The sequence below is a fragment of the Panulirus ornatus genome, chromosome 27 (genome assembly GCF_036320965.1).
Source record: "Panulirus ornatus isolate Po-2019 chromosome 27, ASM3632096v1, whole genome shotgun sequence".
Taxonomy (NCBI): domain Eukaryota; kingdom Metazoa; phylum Arthropoda; class Malacostraca; order Decapoda; family Palinuridae; genus Panulirus; species Panulirus ornatus.
In genome coordinates, this window is record NC_092250.1 from 558,098 (window position 1) to 579,893 (window position 21,796).

Below are 21,796 nucleotides of genomic sequence, written 5' to 3' on the forward strand. Positions count from 1 at the left end.
TGTTACATAAAGATATTCCTAAGGCAGAGAAGGTGAGCATGTATTAAAAGAAGAAAACAGATTAAGAATTCCACATGGATCAGTTATATAGACAGATGTTGGGCTGATATTCAAAGTTTATGTTGAAGTGAAAACGAACTTGAGAAATTTTTATGTGCACATCTGAACCTTCATAATTCCATAAAGGAAAATACAGTCAATGAAATGGCTGATCCTCTTTTTCAAAGGTATGCTATAAGTGAGAAATTGAAAAGTTTTGAAATACAGCTTTACATTCAAAACAGTCAGTAGTCTTAGCTGTGTAAGTCATCAGTCGCCTTGATATTGTGAAAGCATGAAATTAATAATTTTCTGATTCGTGGAAAAATTTTGGTTTATTTTAACTGCAAAGTTCAGAAGATGGAACATGGTCCAGACAATTAATTGTTTATAAGCAAACCACATAAGGGGACTAAAAAGTTTAAAATACATACATTTGAAAAGGTCACAAACAAAATTTTGCTTAGATCAACAGCAAATTTTCCTTGAGATGTTTAAAAAGTAAATATTTAATTTGTATCACAGAAATATTAAAGGTCATTTCCATTTGAAAGACTTTAAGAAGAAATTTCATAGGTATATCTACAAAATCTTTGGGATGAAAATATGAATAAATGTTTTGAATTATGATTGGTATTTATTCATACAGTCATGATACTAACATAGGAAGGAACATCACATATACAGTTCTTATAGCAGTGGATTTGCATTAAATGTAACTTATTTTGAATAAAAAGCAGTCTACTTTCTTACTTTACATGATGAATTGTGGATAAGTTGCTGGTAGTGTGCTGTGATTGAGTTAAAACATCAGGAGTGGGAGATTCCTGTAAATATTTTCTAATTACCGTCTGTGATCAATGCATGCTCTCTTTTCTCCTTCAGGTACTTCTTTGGAGAATTCATCACAGTTTGATACACCGTGATTTGTACATTTTAGTAAATGAACTTCTGCCTAGATTGCTATGCTACAGAAGAGTACCTGAATACCTTGCTCCATCAGCTAGCACTGAGTGATAACTCTCTCCTACATGACAGGAAATGGTATGAAGTGAACAGATGGAATTTTTGATAAGAATTACTCTAATATGATTCATAAGTTCTATAATATGTAAATCCAAATCCATGTTATGATACAGCTTGAAATAACGAAAAACATACTCAGTAATTTACAACACAACTCACACATTCATTACTTAAGGTTACTTTTCTTCACCTAATGAAATATATGGCAGCACAGCAACCTTACAATTCTCCAGCACCAAATTGAAATAGTGGCATTGGTTGAAGAGGACTAGGCGGTTCCCCGGTCTTCTACAACTGCCATCAAGTGCATGAGAATATCCTACTTCCTCAGTCTCAAATTCTAGACCTGTATCTTTCTCTTTTCATTTTACCACATTTTTGTATTAATGATGTGGGCACAATTTGGTTTTAAAGTATGGTATGATCCATGAGACTTCTTCAACATCACTTTTAAGCAGCGTATTTGTATACTTTTCAGCACTGCCTTATCATCATGTACTCCTAATGCAGTATTTATAAACTTGAAAATTAACTGAAATGTATAGCGTCTCAGATGTTAATTACAAAAGTATTATTGATGAAAAAACAACACAGGCTTCCAGCAACAATATTGATGATTGCAAAGCACAAACTTATACATGAATGCTAATAAACTACTAGAAAAATATACATCTTTATTGAATATGAAAATGAATCCACTATTTACCAGTATCATTTGTTAACACTAGTTTGCTGTCTACGTCCATGCATCTGTTGTCGCATCTTTAGGCCTCTCTGAAACAGAATTAAAAAAGTAGTACATAGCCATATCATATGATCATAGATTAATACTTCTTTTTGAACAGTTTGGCAAAGCATCATAGTTCTACCCAAAACATGAACATCGAGGAGGAGCAGTGCACTAAAAGAGTCTATCCATTCTAGTTGCTTTACCACATTTCATCATATGCAAGGCTTTTACCAAACAATTTGCCTATATTCAATCCTCAAAACACCTCACCACAAACTTCCAACATGTTGCACCCTATCATCTAACACATTTAAAATTTCTTCAAAATACCCACTCCATCTCTTCACCACCTCTTCTTCACCTGTTTCTATTTTACCCTCTGCTCCCCTTACTGATGCTCCTATTTGTTATCATGTTCTCCTCACACTATTCACCTACCTCCAAATATGTTTTCATCCTCCCTACACTCTACTACTCACCACATTTTTCATTGCCCTCTTTTCCCAGTCCCTGCACCATCCTTTTGGTCTGCTACTTTCTCTTGTACCCTTCCCACATACTCATACTGCTATCTGAGCAACCTGCTTGTTGCCCATGCATTCCATCCCAAAATCCAGAGTGGAATGATTAGAAACATGGATGATTTTAAGAAATCTGTAATCAGAGTTTCATGTTTCAATGTTGTTTTGCCTCAAATGGCTTTATCATGAATCATGCATCATTTTCTCCGATGTAGATTCCTTTATTGAAGAAATCCTTTTCCGTGAAACCTACAAATCATATTCATTCTCAAAGACTGATTTATGTACCACAGTAAACCTTTGGTTGTTTTGTTCATAATGTTACTAGCTTCCTGACATTCAATATCTGTCTAAGGTGTACAGATTAATTACTCCTACGTCATCAAAGGCTAAACATAAGATGATTTTTGCTTAGAACAGAGCTACTTACTAGCACAAACACCTGTATACACCTTGAAGTCATCTATTATGAAGCCACCATTGTAAGAATTGCCCTCCATTACTATCTGGAAACGGGTCCTTGACAGAAGAGCAACCTGAGCAAATTCCCATTCTCTAAACTCTTGTAGTCCGTAGATCCAAATCTGTGGATAAAGCAATATCATGAGTGAATTTCTGCTCAAGGTGAATTCGGAGAGTAGTCTGTGATGCATGGCTATGTATGTTTGATACTAGTTTTAGTACCTTATATATATATAACAGATACAGACTGAGATGTGTGCTAACATGGCTGTTTTTTGTCTTCCAGAGAGTCACTCTCAGAGGAAAAACATTTAGTGGAAAAAAGAATGGTCTCAAGAGAAATATGACACTTCCGAGAGACATGACCAGTTTTCTTCCCAGAATGATGTCAGGTAGATGATGGACATGAAAATGAGGTGGGACTTTACCAGATTCCCCAACTTAAGCATCCATTTTCAGCTTAAGGTAGATGATAGGTTCCAGTCAGTTATTATCCATTTTGTTGTGTAAGTACATTTAGCATTAGGTATATCATAAGATTGCATACATTCTTCCCACAAAACACACACATCTTTTTGCTGAATCAGTTGCATTTATAACATGCAACTTCGGCAAAACAGTTACCTAATTACAATAGACACTATAGACGGTTACAATATTTGATGAGATTTAATAAATTATTGCCTTCACTGGGTCTTAAGTAAAATTTTTAGTTATTTTCTTCAGAAAATCAGTAACAGATATACCAGATGTCAGTTCTTTTCATCACTCATCATTCATTTACAGTTTAAGAATAAAGATACGAAAGGTAGTTAATGAGGTGCAGTAAGTTGATGAGCCTGGGTGGTTTTAGTGGAAGTCTGCATGAAAAGGACCTGGAGTGGGAGTGGTTGTTGTAGCTGATGGAGCTACGTAGGTTGAAGTGAGTTATAGGGTGAGGAGGAAATTTAAGTTACTGAGTGAGTGATATGGCTGAAGCGAGTCATAGGATGGAAAAGGGGGCTAAGGTACTGGATGCACTAAGATGTGTGTGGAGGTAGAGTTCAGTGTCTGTTTGGACAGATATGTAGATGTTTGAAGATATTTTATTCCTGAAAGTGTTGTATGGATAAGCGTCTTGGATCATGTACACAAAAGAAAAGAAGAGAGCGGACATGCTGGAAAATAAATGCCTGAGGAATGTGTGCTGTGAGGCAGATGGGTCACTTAAGGAATAACAACTTAAGAGGTATAGAAGTAAGAGAAGTCTGACTGATACAGCTAACCGAGTGTGCTGAAATGGATCAGACGTATGGGGAAGACAAGCAAAGAAAATTTGACAAGGATCATATATGAGTCAGAAGTGAAGGAAGCAAAGGGGAAAGGAAGACCATGGAGATGAAAGGATGGAATGAAGGAAGCTTCAGGGTATAGGAGACTGTACATTCAGGAGGGTGAAAGGCATTCGTTGGAAATAATGAATTATACCAGTGACATGCTGTAAATGGGTTGAACCAGGGCATATGAAGCAGTATAGGTTAACCATGGGTTAGTGTGGGGCTTGGCTGTAGTTTTAGGTGCTGGTTTCAGTTGATTGTATAAAACATGAAAGCAAAGGATTGGACATATGCAAAAGAAGTCACTGTCCATTTGTTCCAGAGGACACTCAGCTCCAATGGGACAAGCAATTGGCTGTAAGAAATACATTTACTCACAAGAATATCATCTGTGAGGTCATTGATAAGCTGGTTGCTGTCATCCCTGGCAGGCCGCTGGAAGACTTTGAGAGTAGTGTTACTATCAGCACCAAAAGATGCAAACCAGAAGGTGAAGCATAAGGGAGAACCACCTGCATCTGGCTCCATCAGAGGAGATACGAGCTGCAAGCGCTGAGGTTCTGAGTTGAGGTTGAAGACGTCGAAATAGATGTACCCATCTGGATGATGTAAAAAGTCTTGAATTGAGATAGTGCTGACTGAATTTATCTTAGTTTATCAGAGTGATAAGATAATAAGGTAAATGAACCAGTGCTAAGTAAGTCAGAATTTTGAGCTCAATTTATGACACATGGATCATTACAATTACAATAAATATAACCAAACCACATGGAGGAGGTGTGATTAAAAATTAAATACCAAAAAATGGTTGTAACTGACTTGGAGCACCATATGTGTGGTCCTTCATGGTAACAGGAGGACGAATGGGTGAAGCACTTTTCCAGTAGAAGTGTGAGTCTGATGTGAAGTTCCTCCACCCACAAGACCCCCTTGTGAAACTGCAGTCACCAGCTCGAACTAAGGCTGCCCCTGGGATTGCTATAATGACAAACAAAACAGGAAGTGAAGAGCTCATCAGAATTGTTAAGCATGGGATCTTTGCCCAGGTAAGCCACAGGTCAACATGTAGTATGATACTAGGAGTTTTGGCTGATTTCTGTATCTTTCACATTTAACTTGTAGCTGGTAAGCAGCCAACGACCAGGGAGGTATACTACCAGTACTACCCGCCTGGGTATTGGGGGGGTTAGTCATGGCTACGTAGTCACCCAGCACTTTTTGGTTGTCAAGTTGCACTCCTCTCACCCAGGTGGCTGTCTTTTCTTTCTGCCTTACCTGCAAGTGGAATACTGGCATTCTGTCCACAAACATACAATCTCTCCCTGTCATACAAAGCACTTGACGTTTAACTCACACAGCTCACTCTTCAGTAAACGCTATGCACTAGACTTGCCTTTTGGCAAAATGGTAGGAGCAGTAGATAAAAGTAGTAGGTAGGAACATTTAGGCTGGAGCATTAGGTAGAAGTAGTAGGTAGGACCATTTGGCAAAAGCATTAAGTATGAGTTATCAGGAGGAACATTAGCGAGGAGCCTCTGCAAACACTGTGCTAGAGTTGCCCTCTGCCAGTGCTCTGTTAAGTGTGATGCACTAAAGGCTAAGAAGTTACACTGGAGTTTTCTCTCTCCGGAGACTATATTTCCATGGCCACCTCCATGAGGGAATTCCAGATGATAATAGGCATCTTGATTTTAGCAGTTCTGGAAAATAACTAAAAGCATATATAAATCTTTGGAAAATGACTGATAATGTAAAGACTTCAATTAATCTTCCAATAAGACTGGTAACAATGTAAAAGAGTATAACCCATGCCATGCTTTTCAGTGGTATTTCTCTTCCGCTCTTGATACATCAACATTACTACAAAGCTCGATTGATTAAAATCAGTGGTAAATTCAAGTGAGATAAACTGAATTTGGGAGAGTGTGTGAAAGGAGAGAGTTAAGGTTTAAGGTTATTAAGGTTTTATCTTTATCAGTAGAGAAAGAAAAGTTGATTGAAGTGTGAGTTGGAAGAGTGAGAATCTGGAGAAACTTGCACATGGTTATGGCATTGGATGGAACCATGGGAGCTGAAGTAAGCCACAGGGTAAGTAGAGTGTCCAAGGTCCTGGGCACACTGAGGAGTGTGTGGAAAGAGAGACCACTGTCAATAAGGACAAAGCTGAGTATGTATGATGATGTTGAATGAATGCAAGGCACAAGCCCAAGATTAAAAAGTATAAAAGAGGATGGATTTGTAGGAAACAAAATGTTTGAGGACAAGATGTGATATAAGAAGAGTTGATTGAATAGAAGAGTTGATTGAATAAGAAAATGATAGTAAGAAGAGATGTGGTAGTATGGTATGGACACATAGATAAGATGAGTAAGGAGAGCCCAACTATGATGGTATACATACTAGAAGAAGGGGAAAACCATGAAGGAGGTGAAAGGATGGAGTAAAAAATGCTTTCATGCAGGATGTTGTGAGGCATGCATGAGATAGAGCAAACTGGAGCAGATTGGTATAAAAAAGATCTGTGGGACATAACTGTGGATAGGGCTGCTGAAAACTTCTGCCTCTAATCAATACTCAAGTTATAACAAAACCATTGAAAAAAAATGAGGATTTCATTAGCAACTACAACTTACTGGGGCACTCTCCCTCAAAGATGCTGACATCATCAAGCGCAATGGTCCCTGTGCTGTTAGCAGCTCCCCACACTCCTTCAAAGACAACCTTAAAGGAAAAGAATATAAATCGCATTCTTATTCATTCCTGGGATGAAAACATCTCAGTATCCACTGAATGGGTATTTTCTTGCACTCAAAAAAAAAAAAAAGATGAATTATTCAGAGTTTTCACAAAATAGTCAGTAAATTATGCAATGCTCAGAGTTACAGAATTAACTTAGAATTTGCATAAACTTTTTGGCACCTCTGATTACCTAATACATCTACAGATAGAAAATTTTCTTTAAAGACACCATCCTTAAAGTCCACATGGGAGGCTAAATGTGTAAAATCTCATATTCTGTACCATTTAAGCTCTTGCATGAAAACTGAATGGTGCATGAATTATATTTTCCAAATATCCTGCCTACTAATTGTTTATAAACCACTTACATGAAAAATATTGCCCAAAACTTTTACTCGGTGTTTTAGTATAACTTATGTTCCAGTAGCCACTTAATTGCAATAAAAAGTAAGCATTCTTTCCGAATGAAAAACAGATTAACACTTACAAATGTTCTTCAGACATTCTAAGACATTGATGTTGTTTTTTCCTTTTTGTACCTGAAAGTCTCCATCCGCTCGCAGAGGAGCTTGTCCAAAGTACCAAGTGAGCCCTTGGAAGTTCTGGAGGGACCAGATGGGTGAGAGTATGATGGAGCGTTGATCTTCTTCTCGCATCAGGAAAGCACTCAAAGAACCAAGCTTAGGTTCTCTATCAGTAAGGGGTTCAAACATCATGTACCTGGGGTGTCCATAATGGTACAATAGAATGAAAAATGGGAGTGATGGTATTGCCAGTAGTACTAGTCACAGAAGCACTAACAATCATTACCATTATCATCAAAGGCAGGAGCAGCAACACCTGCAAGTGCAGCAGCAGTAACAAATAACTAAACCTCAAATATCCACTAGAAACTTAAAATTGAATAAGTATAATTATACTGGCTTCCATGACAGCTTGCCCTGACTTATTGTTTGGTGGGCTTAGACGTAATGACAACTGAGGTCATTAAGGCTGTCAAGGTCAAGTTAAAACCTCCAACCAAAATATCTTTAATGCTTCCTCCACTGTTTGCAATAATTCACAGACCATATACACTCTTCCTGCATATATGGCCAATGTTGTAGTGATAATACACTTCATGACTTTGATATGGGTACAGAAAAAGTGTTGTACTCTCATATTCAACAAAAATTGAATATTCAGATATATATTTCTAAGAAACAACAGTATACTACAGCGAGATAACCTTTATCTGAGACAGCTGAGACCACAGGTGTTCTGGTTAGCAGACTTTAAGAGATGTTGTTACTGCAGTGTCATGGTTGTATTTTTGAGCATGATTGATACCCAAAAACGATTATAAGTTTGGTTTTTATACTCTTTTGTGTAGAATGTAAAATGAAGAATAAGAAAAACAAAAACTGTGAGCTTCATATGTATAGTCTTATTTGTTAGCAACCCCAGGTATGCATTCCAATGCATGCCGATGCTGTTAAGCAAAAATTTTTTTTTCTTTTTTCTCTTGTGGTACACCCAGATTTTTTGTGGTGATGATAATGATAATGACTGAAATCTAAAAGATGATAGCTTTGTATTAATAACGATTACTACTTTATTAGTTGACACATGAAATTTACACATCAGTATGAAGATGAAAAGTAACAACCACAATAAATTTGATAGAATTATAATACTGCTACATTTGGAAAAATAAAAATGACGTGCTGAGGGTCTTAAGAATAAGAGTGGCACTCAGAGAATGAGACGCTGCCAATTCCTGTTGTGTATTATGTACATTTCCTGTCTTGTCTATTTGTGTATTCATTATGTACATGTAATGTGCATACCAAACAGTGAGATACTACCACTTGGGTGTCAAGAGAAGTGGCAGTAGTGCAATGAGACAAAATACAGTGGTTGTCACAGCTTCCCTGTTTTTACTTTCTACCTCATCTACATGGATGCAGGAGCTCATTCCACAAATTGAACATTTCTATCTCTCACCTGACACCCGACAACATATAATTCTTGTGATTCTGTATCTTAAATTACATATTTTTGTATTCCTTGGGGACAGGAATAATAAAACAACAGTACCTGTGAATCTCCTGTGTGTCATATGAGGTAATTAGTCTGGTTACCACACCAAAAGAGGCAAAAAGATCTAACGAGAGGGTCCAGAGAAGGGCAAGAAGAATTTTAGATGAGCCATAAAGATATAGCTTTAGTGTGAGGTTGGTGGATGGAGAAAATAAGTTGAACAATGAAACTGAATGGTAGCAGTAGACAGTATATTTAAAAAGCTGTTCGATACAGAGCGTTCAAGAGATGTGGCCCTAACAGAGTGGAACTCTTTCCTAGTAATTTACAAATAGGTAATTACAGAAGATCCACATAAAAACCATATGCAAACTGCTCAGGCCAATATTACGAACACATGCAACTCACCAGAATGACAAACACTTGACCTGGAGTTGACCTTTCATAATTGGGGAGAACAGCCAGGCATGGTCACCCTCCAATTTTCTTTCTGGGTTTTCCAGCGCCATGTAGAAACCTGCTTGGATAAGATAGTCATGCTAAAGATCTGAAACCAAGTAAAGATTCTAAGTCATAAGCAACACATCAATCCTATCGCTTGCAATGTCTACAAAGCTTAATGATCCCGTAGTATGCAAAGACAAAGCTATCTAGAAACCAGTCAAATACTATTTGATACTATAAAGTCTTGAAGCCATATAAGAATCATTTTAATTTCTACATGTTGTAGTGTGTACAGTGTATAGTTGAACTTTCATGGTAATTTCAACATAAATGTGTCTTATTTCATTACTTGACAGAACTATTATTTTAAAGAAAGACGTTTATGTTTGTATGGAATTCATTTTGCATTTATTTCTCCACAGTCAAACCTTATGATACCAAGGCCTTTGATGTAAAGTCATGTATATGCACTCCCTCTTTCCCCATGTTAGACACATATTATATATTCATCATTACCTCTCAAAGGCATTAACACCTATTTCCCCCCTCCTCAAGCATTTTCACATGTATTCCATGCCTAAGTGACACAACTTTACCTTGCTGGTTGCCAGTACTGTGGTCACTGGTAGGGAAGACAAACTCAGATGCCTTCACCCTCAAGAAGTCTATGTCATCCAATCGTCGTCTTTCACGTAGGTTTATCCAGCCGCAAGTGTCATCCTCAAAGGTGCAGTCACCAGAAGTAGGGGGAGAAGCCTTCCGCGGGAGTGCTGGATAGTTAGAGGGGCCGGGAGAAAGCATCACTAAGGAATTTGTATCAACGCTAATAGCAGAATATTAAGATACATCTTTTTGTAAGTGTTAACCATCTCACAGCAAAGCAGTACCAGGAACGGATGAAGAATGGCCTAATTTGCTTGCATCCACTTTCTAGTTGTCAAGTGTAATGTGCCAGAACTTTATTCCCTCATCCACAACCAGGTTCCATAGACCTTTCCATGGTCTTTCCCCATTTCTTATGCCCTGTTTCAAACCACAGACAACACAACATCCCCTGTATGCCACATCATTGCAATTCACTCTATCCCATGAATGACCCACACCCTCCTGCATGTTCAGGCCCCAAACCCTGAAACCTCTTCTCTTCATCTATCCTTCTCCAATTTGGCCTCCCAAATCTCTTTGTCCCTTCTACTTCTAACATATATACCCTCTTTATGAACCTCTTCCTATGTTCAAATCACTGCAGTACACTTTTTTTCAGCTTTCTCAACCATACTCTTCTTACCACAACATTTCCCTTACCCTGTCACTTTTTATTCAGTCAACCATCCTCACACCACATATTGTCCTTTGATTGTCCTTAATTTCCAACACATTCACCCTCCTCTATACTTTTCTACACATTCCTCAACATTCCAGGACTAACCCTATGGCTCGCTTCAGCTCTCGTGGTTCCATTCACTGCCATGTCCACTCCCAGATATCTAAAACATTTTATTTTTTTCCAAGTTTTCTCCATTTAAACTCACAATCCAACTAAACAGTCTTTTTCGATGGCTAAACCTATTAGATTTGCTTTTGTTCACATTTTCTTTTAACATTCTCCTTTCATACACTCTCCCAAATCCAGGAACCAACTTCTGCAGTTTCTCCCTTGAATCTTCTAGTAGTGCCAAGTCACGGCCCCACACCCCAACCTTTAACAGAGTAAAGACTTACCTCTCTCTTCATATTCCTAGCTTTTGCCTTTCTCACTAGCCATGATGACATAACACAACCCTACCACAGACTCTCATTCACCTAGAACCATCCCCCATCCTCTCTTCGTACCTGCAGGCACATATATTTATATATGGGGCAGTAAAAGAGATGAAAGTAAAAACAAGGAGGAAGGGAGTTTAGCTCAAGTTCAATGGAATAGCTTGGTCATTAGGGACAAGCTGACAGCAGATGTTTTGGAGTTGTTAGAAGAGTTAAAAGTAATAAAGTGGTGGATGAGATTATAAGGTGTGCAAAAGAAGAAAGTTCAAGGCAAACAGATATAGAATTATTGTGATGGTTTTTGATAGAAATTCAAATGGAATGGTAGACTCTGCAATATCATACAGAATGAATGAAAATAATGAATTGATGTACAAGGATAGCATACATGAAAACAAGTGCATGAGTGTAAAATGAAAAATGAGTGCATGATACAAAGAAAGGGTATTGATTAAAGTACCAGTTGCTAAAGCTAATTTAGCAATGTCAAATAGTAGGACTGGTGGCAGTGACCATATGGGACCACAATGTCAGAATGTAGGAAAATGGGAAACTACAGTAATGTATACAAGTCTAGATAACACAGGTAACACCTACAAGCCTTTATGGCACAGTTAACAACATACAAGTTGTAGGCAAGTCAGTAACATATTCAAGTTAATCCTCATGTAGTATGCAAAACAGAAGTAACAACACAACAAGCATATGCAAGGCATGAAATGCTGATATAATTATGTGAAGCACATAGCACAAAAGTAAGGCTTCAAGCCACATTACACTGATACCTCAGAGTAGCTACATAACATACAGGTAACTTACTAGCACAAGGACCAGAAATTATGGTAATATCATCAATAGCGATGTCACCCAGACGTGGCTTGCCGATGGTGGCCTCAAACACCACCTGATGAGAGATGAACAAGTCAGTTTCTAGTTGTCAGACTTTATAAGGATGCATTTTTAAGAAATTAACCTTAAACATCAACTTCAGATGAGTTTGCTTAAAATATCTGAGATTCACTTCTTGGCCTTTTTTTTTTTTTTTTAATGAAGTTTGAATCCAAGATATCTTTGAATGAGCTGAATATGAAATGCTACCCTGAAATGGAAAGAATATTAGTGACTGTCTGAAGACGGAAGAAAGGGGAAATGGATAATGATGCAATTTTGTTTTAGCAGTCAGTGAATGACGTGCCTGAGAACATGGATTAGTCCCTCAATGACTCCAGACAGATACACACCTTAAATGGAGTGTTGGAGGAGAGGGGTAGCTGTGCCATTACCCACTCTGAACCCTGATTACCAGATAGAGCCCATGGAATTCGCTTTCCCCTAGACACAACATCCTGCAGGATCACACGTAGGGTTCCCACTCCACTACCAGACATGAAGGTGTAAAATCGCATGCATGGAGGGTTGTTGGGATCTGTTGGGGAGATAAAGTTATTTAGGTGAAGATCAATCACCCTCACTTGGAAAGAGGAAATATATGTACCATTTTTCAGAGAAGAAAAAAAATTGAAGATGAATACATTATTCAAGGAATATCATTCTAATATTTCAAATAAATTTCCCTTACGACTCCCTAATCCACAGGCATCATATTATGATGGAAATAATGAAGACAGGATGGTACAAGAGACAACAGGCCCTCCATGTGATTTACAAAGTTTTAGTTATTGAGGATTTTGACCAAAGGATTTAAACCACAATGGATTTTAACAACTGCACTTTGAAATTGATTGGAAACACTTGAATCCACAACCGATGATTGTAAAGAAGATTCTCACTGCCACATGACAATGTAACTTTTTTACATCCATTTAAACATCCTCTGGCGTATTGTACCATTAGAGGCCCTTCCAGGTTCCTTTTATTACCAGGAAGGTGTGGGATACATTATGCTTTTCTTGAATAACCGTGTAGCCACCATATGTCGTGCAGACAGTACGAACAAGGTGACCCTAATGAAACTATGTAGATCGTAGATGCTCAACAATATGAACAACCATCACTATCCAGTCCACACATCCCAGCCACTCACTGTCGTTACTCATTTTTAGTAAGGCGTGATTTTTCTGTATCGTTTATTGATGTCATTCGCCAGCAACGATGAACCAGTGTATATAGAATGAAATTAGACTATGAAACCAAGTTCAAAGAAAGAGAAGAAACAAACAAAACTCTCCCTATCCTTTGGAGGTATCAGATATGCTTCATCCACACCCATTTCTGACCTTCACTTAGCAGTGGACCAGACCAACACAAAGGTACTTTTCTTACTGAAAGCCAATCTATCTTCAAAACGGAAACAAAAGTTTCCTTTCCTAATGCACACATGAAGATGGACACTGAAACCATTACCATCTAGTAAAGGTAAAGGAGCAAATGATAAAACTCCAGGATTCAAAGAGTCAAGTTTCAGGAGGAGATGTTAAGTAGCAGTTGGTAGTCAGCCAATGACCAGGGAGGGAGGCCTGTTACCACAAATTGTGAGAGAGAACAGCATTGTTGAATATCAATATAGATATATCAAAACCCTCAAGAAATATATTACACTACTTGTGAAGTACTTATTGAAACAAAACAAAACCAAAATACAGTCATTATAGTCTAAGATTATCTGCCTAACTACAGATCAAAGATTCAGCATGTAAGGGGGGGAGGGTCTAACAAAAACTTTTTTCTTAGTACGACAGAATTAATACAATATTATCATGGGTAGTTTTATGGGTAAATTTTCAACTGATAAAGATGTCTTGGTCCCTTATGGCCTCCTGACCATTCCTATACCCATTATCGTCCATATTCTCCCTTTTAAATCGCGCGGGCCCTAATGTCATCCCCATTCCGTCCTCTGATTCGTCGAGGTCAGGTCGTCTGTGATTGGGTACTAATGTAAACATTACACAGCCATCTTGGATTGGGGGTGGGGGGGGGTTGTTAGGGCCGAGAGTTAAGGAGGCGTGGCACGTGGCAGCCAGACACATTGACCAACCCACAAGTCTTTGGAAGGTTGAAACGTTCGAGCGAGTGTCAATACACTTGCGAAATGCGTTAGTGAACGACTATGTGGCTTTTTGTATCACGAAGGAACGTTATATGATAGTGAGGTGTTAGTGAAATGACATTGGACAAAGAAAACGGTTCGTGTGTGTGTGTGTGTGTGTGTGTGTGTGTGGACGATTCAACATGGATTCTTCGACCAGGTATGTGGCAGTATATTTTTTTCTTGTTGTTTTTCAAAATCTATTTCTATTTAGGTATAGAAGGAGGAACTCTTTTTTTTTCTACACGTTTAGTTGATATAATGTCTGAATTTCGCACTGGAGTAATTAATATTGTAAGTGTAAACTGTTTAGGTGAAAACATTGAATGAAATCCCATCAATGAAATCCCATCTGAAATCCACCACCAGAATGAAATCCCATCAATGAAATCCCATCAATGAAATCCCATCTGAAATCCTCCCCCTAATATGAAATCCCATCTGAAATCCTCCCCCTAAAATGAAATCCCATCAATGAAACCCCATCTGAAATCCACCACCAGAATGAAATCCCATCAATGAAACCCCATCTGAAATCCACCACCAGAATGAAATCCCATCTGAAATCCTTCCCCTAATATGAAATCCCATCTGAAATCCTCCCCCTAAAATGAAATCCCATCTGAAATCCTTCCCCTAATATGAAATCCCATCTGAAATCCTTCCCCTAATATGAAATCCCATCTGAAATCCACCACCAGAATGAAATCCCATCAATGAAATCCCATCTGAAATCCTCCCCCTAAAATGAAATCCCATCTGAAATCCACCACCAGAATGAAATCCCATCTGAAATCCTTCCCCTAATATGAAATCCCATCTGAAATCCTTCCCCTAATATGAAATCCCATCTGAAATCCACCACCAGAATGAAATCCCATCAATGAAATCCCATCTGAAATCCTTCCCCTAATATGAAATCCCATCTGAAATCCTTCCCCTAATATGAAATCCCATCTGAAATCCTTCCCCTAATATGAAATCCCATCTGAAATCCTTCCCCTAATATGAAATCCCATCTGAAATCCTCCCCCTAATATGAAATCCCATCTGAAATCCTCCCCCTAATATGAAATCCCATCTGAAATCCTTCCCCTAATATGAAATCCCATCTGAAATCCACCACCAGAATGAAATCCCATCTGAAATCCTTCCCCTAATATGAAATCCCATCTGAAATCCACCACCAGAATGAAATCCCATCAATGAAATCCCATCTGAAATCCTTCCCCTAATATGAAATCCCATCTGAAATCCACCACCAGAATGAAATCCCATCTGAAATCCACCACCAGAATGAAATCCCATCTGAAATCTTCCCCCTAAAATGAAATCCCATCTGAAATCCACCACCAGAATGAAATCCCATCAATGAAATCCCATCTGAAATCCTCCCCCTAAAATGAAATCCCATCAATGAAATCCCATCTGAAATCCACCACCAGAATGAAATCCCATCTGAAATCCTTCCCCTAATATGAAATCCCATCTGAAATCTTCCCCCTAAAATGAAATCCCATCAATGAAATCCCATCTGAAATCCTTCCCCTAATATGAAATCCCATCTGAAATCCTTCCCCTAATATGAAATCCCATCTGAAATCCACCACCAGAATGAAATCCCATCTGAAATCCACCACCAGAATGAAATCCCATCTGAAATCCTTCCCCTAATATGAAATCCCATCTGAAATCCTTCCCCTAATATGAAATCCCATCTGAAATCCACCACCAGAATGAAATCCCATCTGAAATCCTTCCCCTAATATGAAATCCCATCTGAAATCCTTCCCCTAATATGAAATCCCATCTGAAATCCACCACCAGAATGAAATCCCATCAATGAAATCCCATCTGAAATCCTTCCCCTAATATGAAATCCCATCTGAAATCCTCCCCCTAAAATGAAATCCCATCTGAAATCCACCACCAGAATGAAATCCCATCTGAAATCCTCCCCCTAAAATGAAATCCCATCTGAAATCCTCCCCCTAAAATGAAATCCCATCAATGAAATCCCATCTGAAATCCACCACCAGAATGAAATCCCATCAATGAAATCCCATCTGAAATCCTTCCCCTAAAATGAAATCCCATCTGAAATCCTTCCCCTAATATGAAATCCCATCTGAAATCCTCCCCCTAAAATGAAATCCCATCTGAAATCCACCACCAGAATGAAATCCCATCTGAAATCCACCACCAGAATGAAATCCCATCAATGAAATCCCATCTGAAATCCACCACCAGAATGAAATCTCATCAATGAAATCCCATCTGAAATCCTTCCCCTAATATGAAATCCCATCTGAAATCCACCACCAGAATGAAATCCCATCAATGAAATCCCATCTGAAATCCTCCCCCTAAAATGAAATCCCATCTGAAATCCACCACCAGAATGAAATCCCATCAATGAAATCCCATCTGAAATCCACCACCAGAATGAAATCCCATCAATGAAATCCCATCTGAAATCCACCACCAGAATGAAATCCCATCTGAAATCCTCCCCCTAAAATGAAATCCCATCAATGAAATCCCATCAATGAAATCCCATCTGAAATCCACCACCAGAATGAAATCCCATCAATGAAATCCCATCTGAAATCCTTCCCCTAATATGAAATCCCATCTGAAATCCTTCCCCTAATATGAAATCCCATCTGAAATCCTTCCCCTAATATGAAATCCCATCTGAAATCCACCACCAGAATGAAATCCCATCTGAAATCCACCACCAGAATGAAATCCCATCAATGAAATCCCATCAATGAAATCCCATCTGAAATCCTTCCCCTAATATGAAATCCCATCTGAAATCCTTCCCCTAATATGAAATCCCATCTGAAATCCTTCCCCTAATATGAAATCCCATCTGAAATCCTCACCCTAGAATGAAATCCTATCTGAAATCCTCCCCCTAATATGAAATCCCATCTGAAATCCTCCCTAAAATGAAATCCCATCTGAAATCCTCCCCCTAATATGAAATCCCATCTGAAATCCTCCCCCTAAAATGAAATCCCATCTGAAATCCTTCCCCTAATATGAAATCCCATCTGAAATCCTACCCCAGAATGAAATCCCATCTGAAATCCTCCCCCTAATATGAAATCCCATCTGAAATCCTCCCTAAAATGAAATGCCATCTAAAATCCTCCCCCTAAAATGAAATCCCATCTGAAATCCTTCCCCTAAAATGAAATCCCATCTGAAATCCTTCCCCTAATATGAAATCCCATCTGAAATCCTCCCCCTAAAATGAAATCCCATCTGAAATCCACCACCAGAATGAAATCCCATCAATGAAACCCCATCTGAAATCCTACCTCAGAATGAAATCCCATCTGAAATCCACCACCAGAATGAAATCCCATCAATGAAACCCCATCTGAAATCCTACCTCAGAATGAAATCCCATCTGAAATCCACCACCAGAATGAAATCCCATCAATGAAATCCCATCTGAAATCCTCCCTCAGAATGAAATCCCATCTGAAATCCACCACCAGAATGAAATCCCATCAATGAAATCCCATCTGTAATCCCCCCTCAAAATGGTAAATCCTTCCTTACCTGTTTCTTGAAACTCGATGCTTTCCAAGCGAGCGATGTCGTCTGGCCTCCGGGGGAACCCAGAGTCAACATAGGCGTATGCCCCACCCAGGGAGTCTCCCCTGGAGCTGCTGTGGTCCCTCGGGGGCCCCGTGATGGGGCTCTGGGTGCCGCGCCCCTGGGGGTGTGTAGGTGGGTGGGGTACGGTGGAGAAAGGGCGGGGCGTGGGCGGGGTGTGGGGGGAAGAAAACGTCATGGAATGAAGAAAACGGAAAAGAAAACGTCATGGAATGAAGAAAACGTAAAAGAAAACGCCATGGAATGAAGAAAACGGGAAAGAAAACCGTCATGGAATGAAGAAAACGGAAAAGAAAACGTCATGGAATGAAGAAAAGGGAAAAGAAAACGTCATGGAATGAAGAAAAGGGAAAAGAAAACGTCATGGAATGAAGAAAACGGAAAACAAAAGATCATGGAATGAAGAAAACGGAAAACAAAACATCATGGAATGTATAGCAATCACAAGAATCTAACCTAAAATTTTTGAGTTTTAATCGTCTAACATCTTGAGATTAGAGTCTTAATTAGATAATTAGATGGATTAATTACCATAATGCATCTCTGGTAGGTGGATATATGTCTGTCTCATAGACTATAATCATACATAATAAATAATAATTAATTTTTTTCATAAGTGTGTCTACATGGTTGCCAGTCCTGTGTGTGGGGGTCAACTGAGATGGGTTTTTATTTTTATCATTTATTTCGTCTTGATTATAAATGATTAACTTCATTAAGAGAGAAAAAATGTGTCTTAGTCCCTCTATATTACTCAAATAAGTATATATATATATATATATATATATATATATATATATATATATATATATATATATATATATATATATATATATATATATATATAAATGGACAGTTGGTTAAATAACTTCAAAAATGTTAATTCTCATAATGGCAATAATTATTTTAAAGTTAGTGGTTATAGTATTAATAAATGAGTTTGTTATTGTGGATAGAACTTGTCACACTGTTAAAACCAACTGTATATAAAATGATACATCTGTAATATACTGTAATATCCCCGTATTACAGTAACTGTAACCATGTGATATACTGTAAAATCCCCGTATTACAGAAACTGTAACCATGTAATGTACTGTAACCATGTAATATACTGTAAAAACCCCATATTACAGTAACTGTAACCATGTAAAATACTGTAAAATCCCCATATTACAGAAACTGTAACCATGTAATGTACTGTAACCATGTAATATACTGTAAAATCCCCATATTACAGTAACTGTAACCATGTAAAGTACTGTAACCATGTAATATACTGCAAAATCCCCATATTACAGTAAATGTAACCATGTAATATACTGTAAGAACCCCGTATTAGAGTAACTGTAACCATGTAATATACTGTAACCATGTAATATACTGTAAAAACCCCGTATTACAGTAACTAACCATGTAATATACTGTAACCATGTAATATACTGTAAAAACCCCGTATTACAGTAACTGTAACCCTGTAACTGACCAGGTGCCAGTCAAAACCCCGTATTACAGTCACTGTAACCCTGTAACTGACCAGTTGCCAGTCAAAACCCCGTATTATAGTAACTGTAACCCTGTAACTGACCAGGTGCCAGTCAAAACCCCGTATTACAGTAACTGTAACCCTGTAACTGACCAGGTGCCAGTCAAAATCCTCGCCCACGGCGTTGATCCAGTCACACATTCCCGCCTCGAAGGAGCAAAGTCCAATGCACTCTTGACCCGGCCTGACCCCGAGGTCATCCACGGCCACGTGACCCCGGAAGATGTGGAAGGGGTCGCCCTCGGACGCGGGTACAGCCTCCACCACCAGCTGTTGTGGAGGAGGTGGAAGATGACGACGGGGAGAGATGATGAGGTCAGCTGTGCGGGAAGACATGGGAAGGGAGGGAGGGAGGGAAGGAGGGAAGGAAGACATGGGGAGGGAGGGAGGGAGGCAGGGAGGGAGGGAAGGAAGACATGGGGAGGGAGGGAAGACATGGGGGAGGGATGAGGGAGGGAGGGAAGACATGGGGAGGGATGAGGGAGGGAAGACATGGGAAGGGAGGGATGAGGGAGGGAAGACATGGGAAGGGAGGGATGAGGGAGGGAAGACATGGGGAGGGAGGGAGGAAGACATCGGGAGGGAGGGAGGAGGAAAATGAGGTGGTATAACCAGATATTTTATGACATTGTTACACATGGTTGTTAAGGGATTGCTTTGTTATGTATTATTGGGTAATAGATTATATATATATATATATATATATATATATATATATATATATATATATATATATATATATATATATATATACCATATATTTACTCCTGTATGTGTTTACACACGTACCCTAACTTCAACCTTACCGTATGGTCGTCATAAAACCAGCCGTATTTTTGCCATTAAACCTACCATATGGACGCCATTAACGCTACTGTATGGTTACCATTAAAACTACCGTATGATTGCCATTAAACCTACCGTATGGTCGCCATTAAACCTACCGTATGGTCGCCACTAAACCTACCGTATGGTCGCCATTAAACCTACCGTATGGTCGCCATTAAACCTACCGTATGGTCGCCATTAAACCTACCGTATGGTCGCCACTAAACCTACCGTATGGTCGCCATTAAACCTACCGTATGGTCGCCATTAAACCTACCGTATGGTTGCCGGTGAAGGTGTAGAGGGCTTGGGCCTCCTTCCAGTCGCCTCTGGTCTGGTCCCGTGTCTCCCAGATGGTCGCCATCTTGTCGGAGCCCACGCCCCTGACCCTCACGCGCAGCTGGTGGGCGCTGAGACCATCTACCGTGTACCAGAACTTGAGGCACTTGCCTGAGGGAGGGAGGTGGATGGTCAGGGGGCGCCACAGTATGGATGGTCAGGGGGCACAACAGTATGGGTGGTCAGGGGGCACAACAGTATGGGTGGTCAGGGGGCACAACAATATGGATGGTCAGGGGGCACAACAGTATGGATGGTCAGGGGGCACAACAATATGGATGGTCAGGGGGCACAACAGTATGGATGGTCAGGGGGCACAACAGTATGGATGGTCAGGGGGCACAACAGTATGGATGGTCAGGGGGCACAACAATATGGGTGGTCAGGGGGCACCACAATATGGGTGGTCAGGGGGCACAACAGTATGGGTGGTCAGGGGGCACCACAATATGGGTGGTCAGGGGGCACAACAATATGGATGGTCAGGGGGCACAACAATATGGATGGTCAGGGGGCACAACAATATGGATGGTCAGGGGGCACAACAATATGGATGGTCAGGGGGCACAACAGTATGGATGGTCAGGGGGCACAACAATATGGATGGTCAGGGGTCACAACAATATGGATGGTCAGGGGGCACAACAGTATGGATGGTCAGGGGGCACAACAATATGGATGGTCAGGGGGCTCAACAATATGGATGGTCAGGGGGCACAACAGTATGGATGGTCAGGGGGCACAACAATATGGATGGTCAGGGGGCACAACAGTATGGGTGGTCAGGGGGCACAACAGTATGGGTGGTCAGGGGGCACAACAATATGGGTGGTCAGGGGGCACAACAATATGGATGGTCAGGGGGCACAACAATATGGATGGTCAGGGGGCACAACAATATGGATGGTCAGGGGGCACAACAATATGGGTGGTCAGGGGGCACAACAGTATGGATGGTCAGGGGGCACAACAATATGGGTGGTCAGGGGGCACAACAATATGGATGGTCAGGGGGCACAACAATATGGGTGGTCAGGGGGCACAACAGTATGGATGGTCAGGGGGCACAACAATATGGGTGATCAGGGGGCTCAACAATATGGATGGTCAGGGGGCACAACAATATGGGTGGTCAGGGGGCACAACAGTATGGATGGTCAGGGGGCACAACAATATGGGTGGTCAGGGGGCACAACAATATGGATGGTCAGGGGGCACAACAATATGGATGGTCAGGGGGCACAACAATATGGGTGGTCAGGGGGCACAACAATATGGATGGTCAGGGGGCAGAACAATATGGATGGTCAGGGGGCACAACAATATGGATGGTCA

General features: G+C 39.9%; 1 protein-coding gene across 1 annotated transcript in view; it reads right to left on the reverse strand.

Annotated features, from left to right (window-relative positions):
* Window positions 1-868: 868 nt before the first annotated feature.
* LOC139757511 (MAM and LDL-receptor class A domain-containing protein 1-like) overlaps window positions 869-21,796 on the reverse strand; it is a 40,449-nt gene continuing 19,521 nt past the window's right edge. The window contains exons 5-17 of the mRNA XM_071678022.1: window positions 20,400-20,572; window positions 19,388-19,564; window positions 17,692-17,848; window positions 12,305-12,489; window positions 11,883-11,967; window positions 9,896-10,069; window positions 9,264-9,372; window positions 7,373-7,553; window positions 6,728-6,815; window positions 4,914-5,072; window positions 4,473-4,693; window positions 2,747-2,900; window positions 869-1,839 (exon numbers count right to left, since the gene is read on the reverse strand). Coding sequence (XP_071534123.1) covers window positions 1,802-1,839; window positions 2,747-2,900; window positions 4,473-4,693; window positions 4,914-5,072; window positions 6,728-6,815; window positions 7,373-7,553; window positions 9,264-9,372; window positions 9,896-10,069; window positions 11,883-11,967; window positions 12,305-12,489; window positions 17,692-17,848; window positions 19,388-19,564; window positions 20,400-20,572 — 1,901 coding nt within the window. The 3' untranslated portion in view covers window positions 869-1,801. The remainder of the gene's footprint in view (window positions 1,840-2,746; window positions 2,901-4,472; window positions 4,694-4,913; window positions 5,073-6,727; window positions 6,816-7,372; window positions 7,554-9,263; window positions 9,373-9,895; window positions 10,070-11,882; window positions 11,968-12,304; window positions 12,490-17,691; window positions 17,849-19,387; window positions 19,565-20,399; window positions 20,573-21,796) is intronic.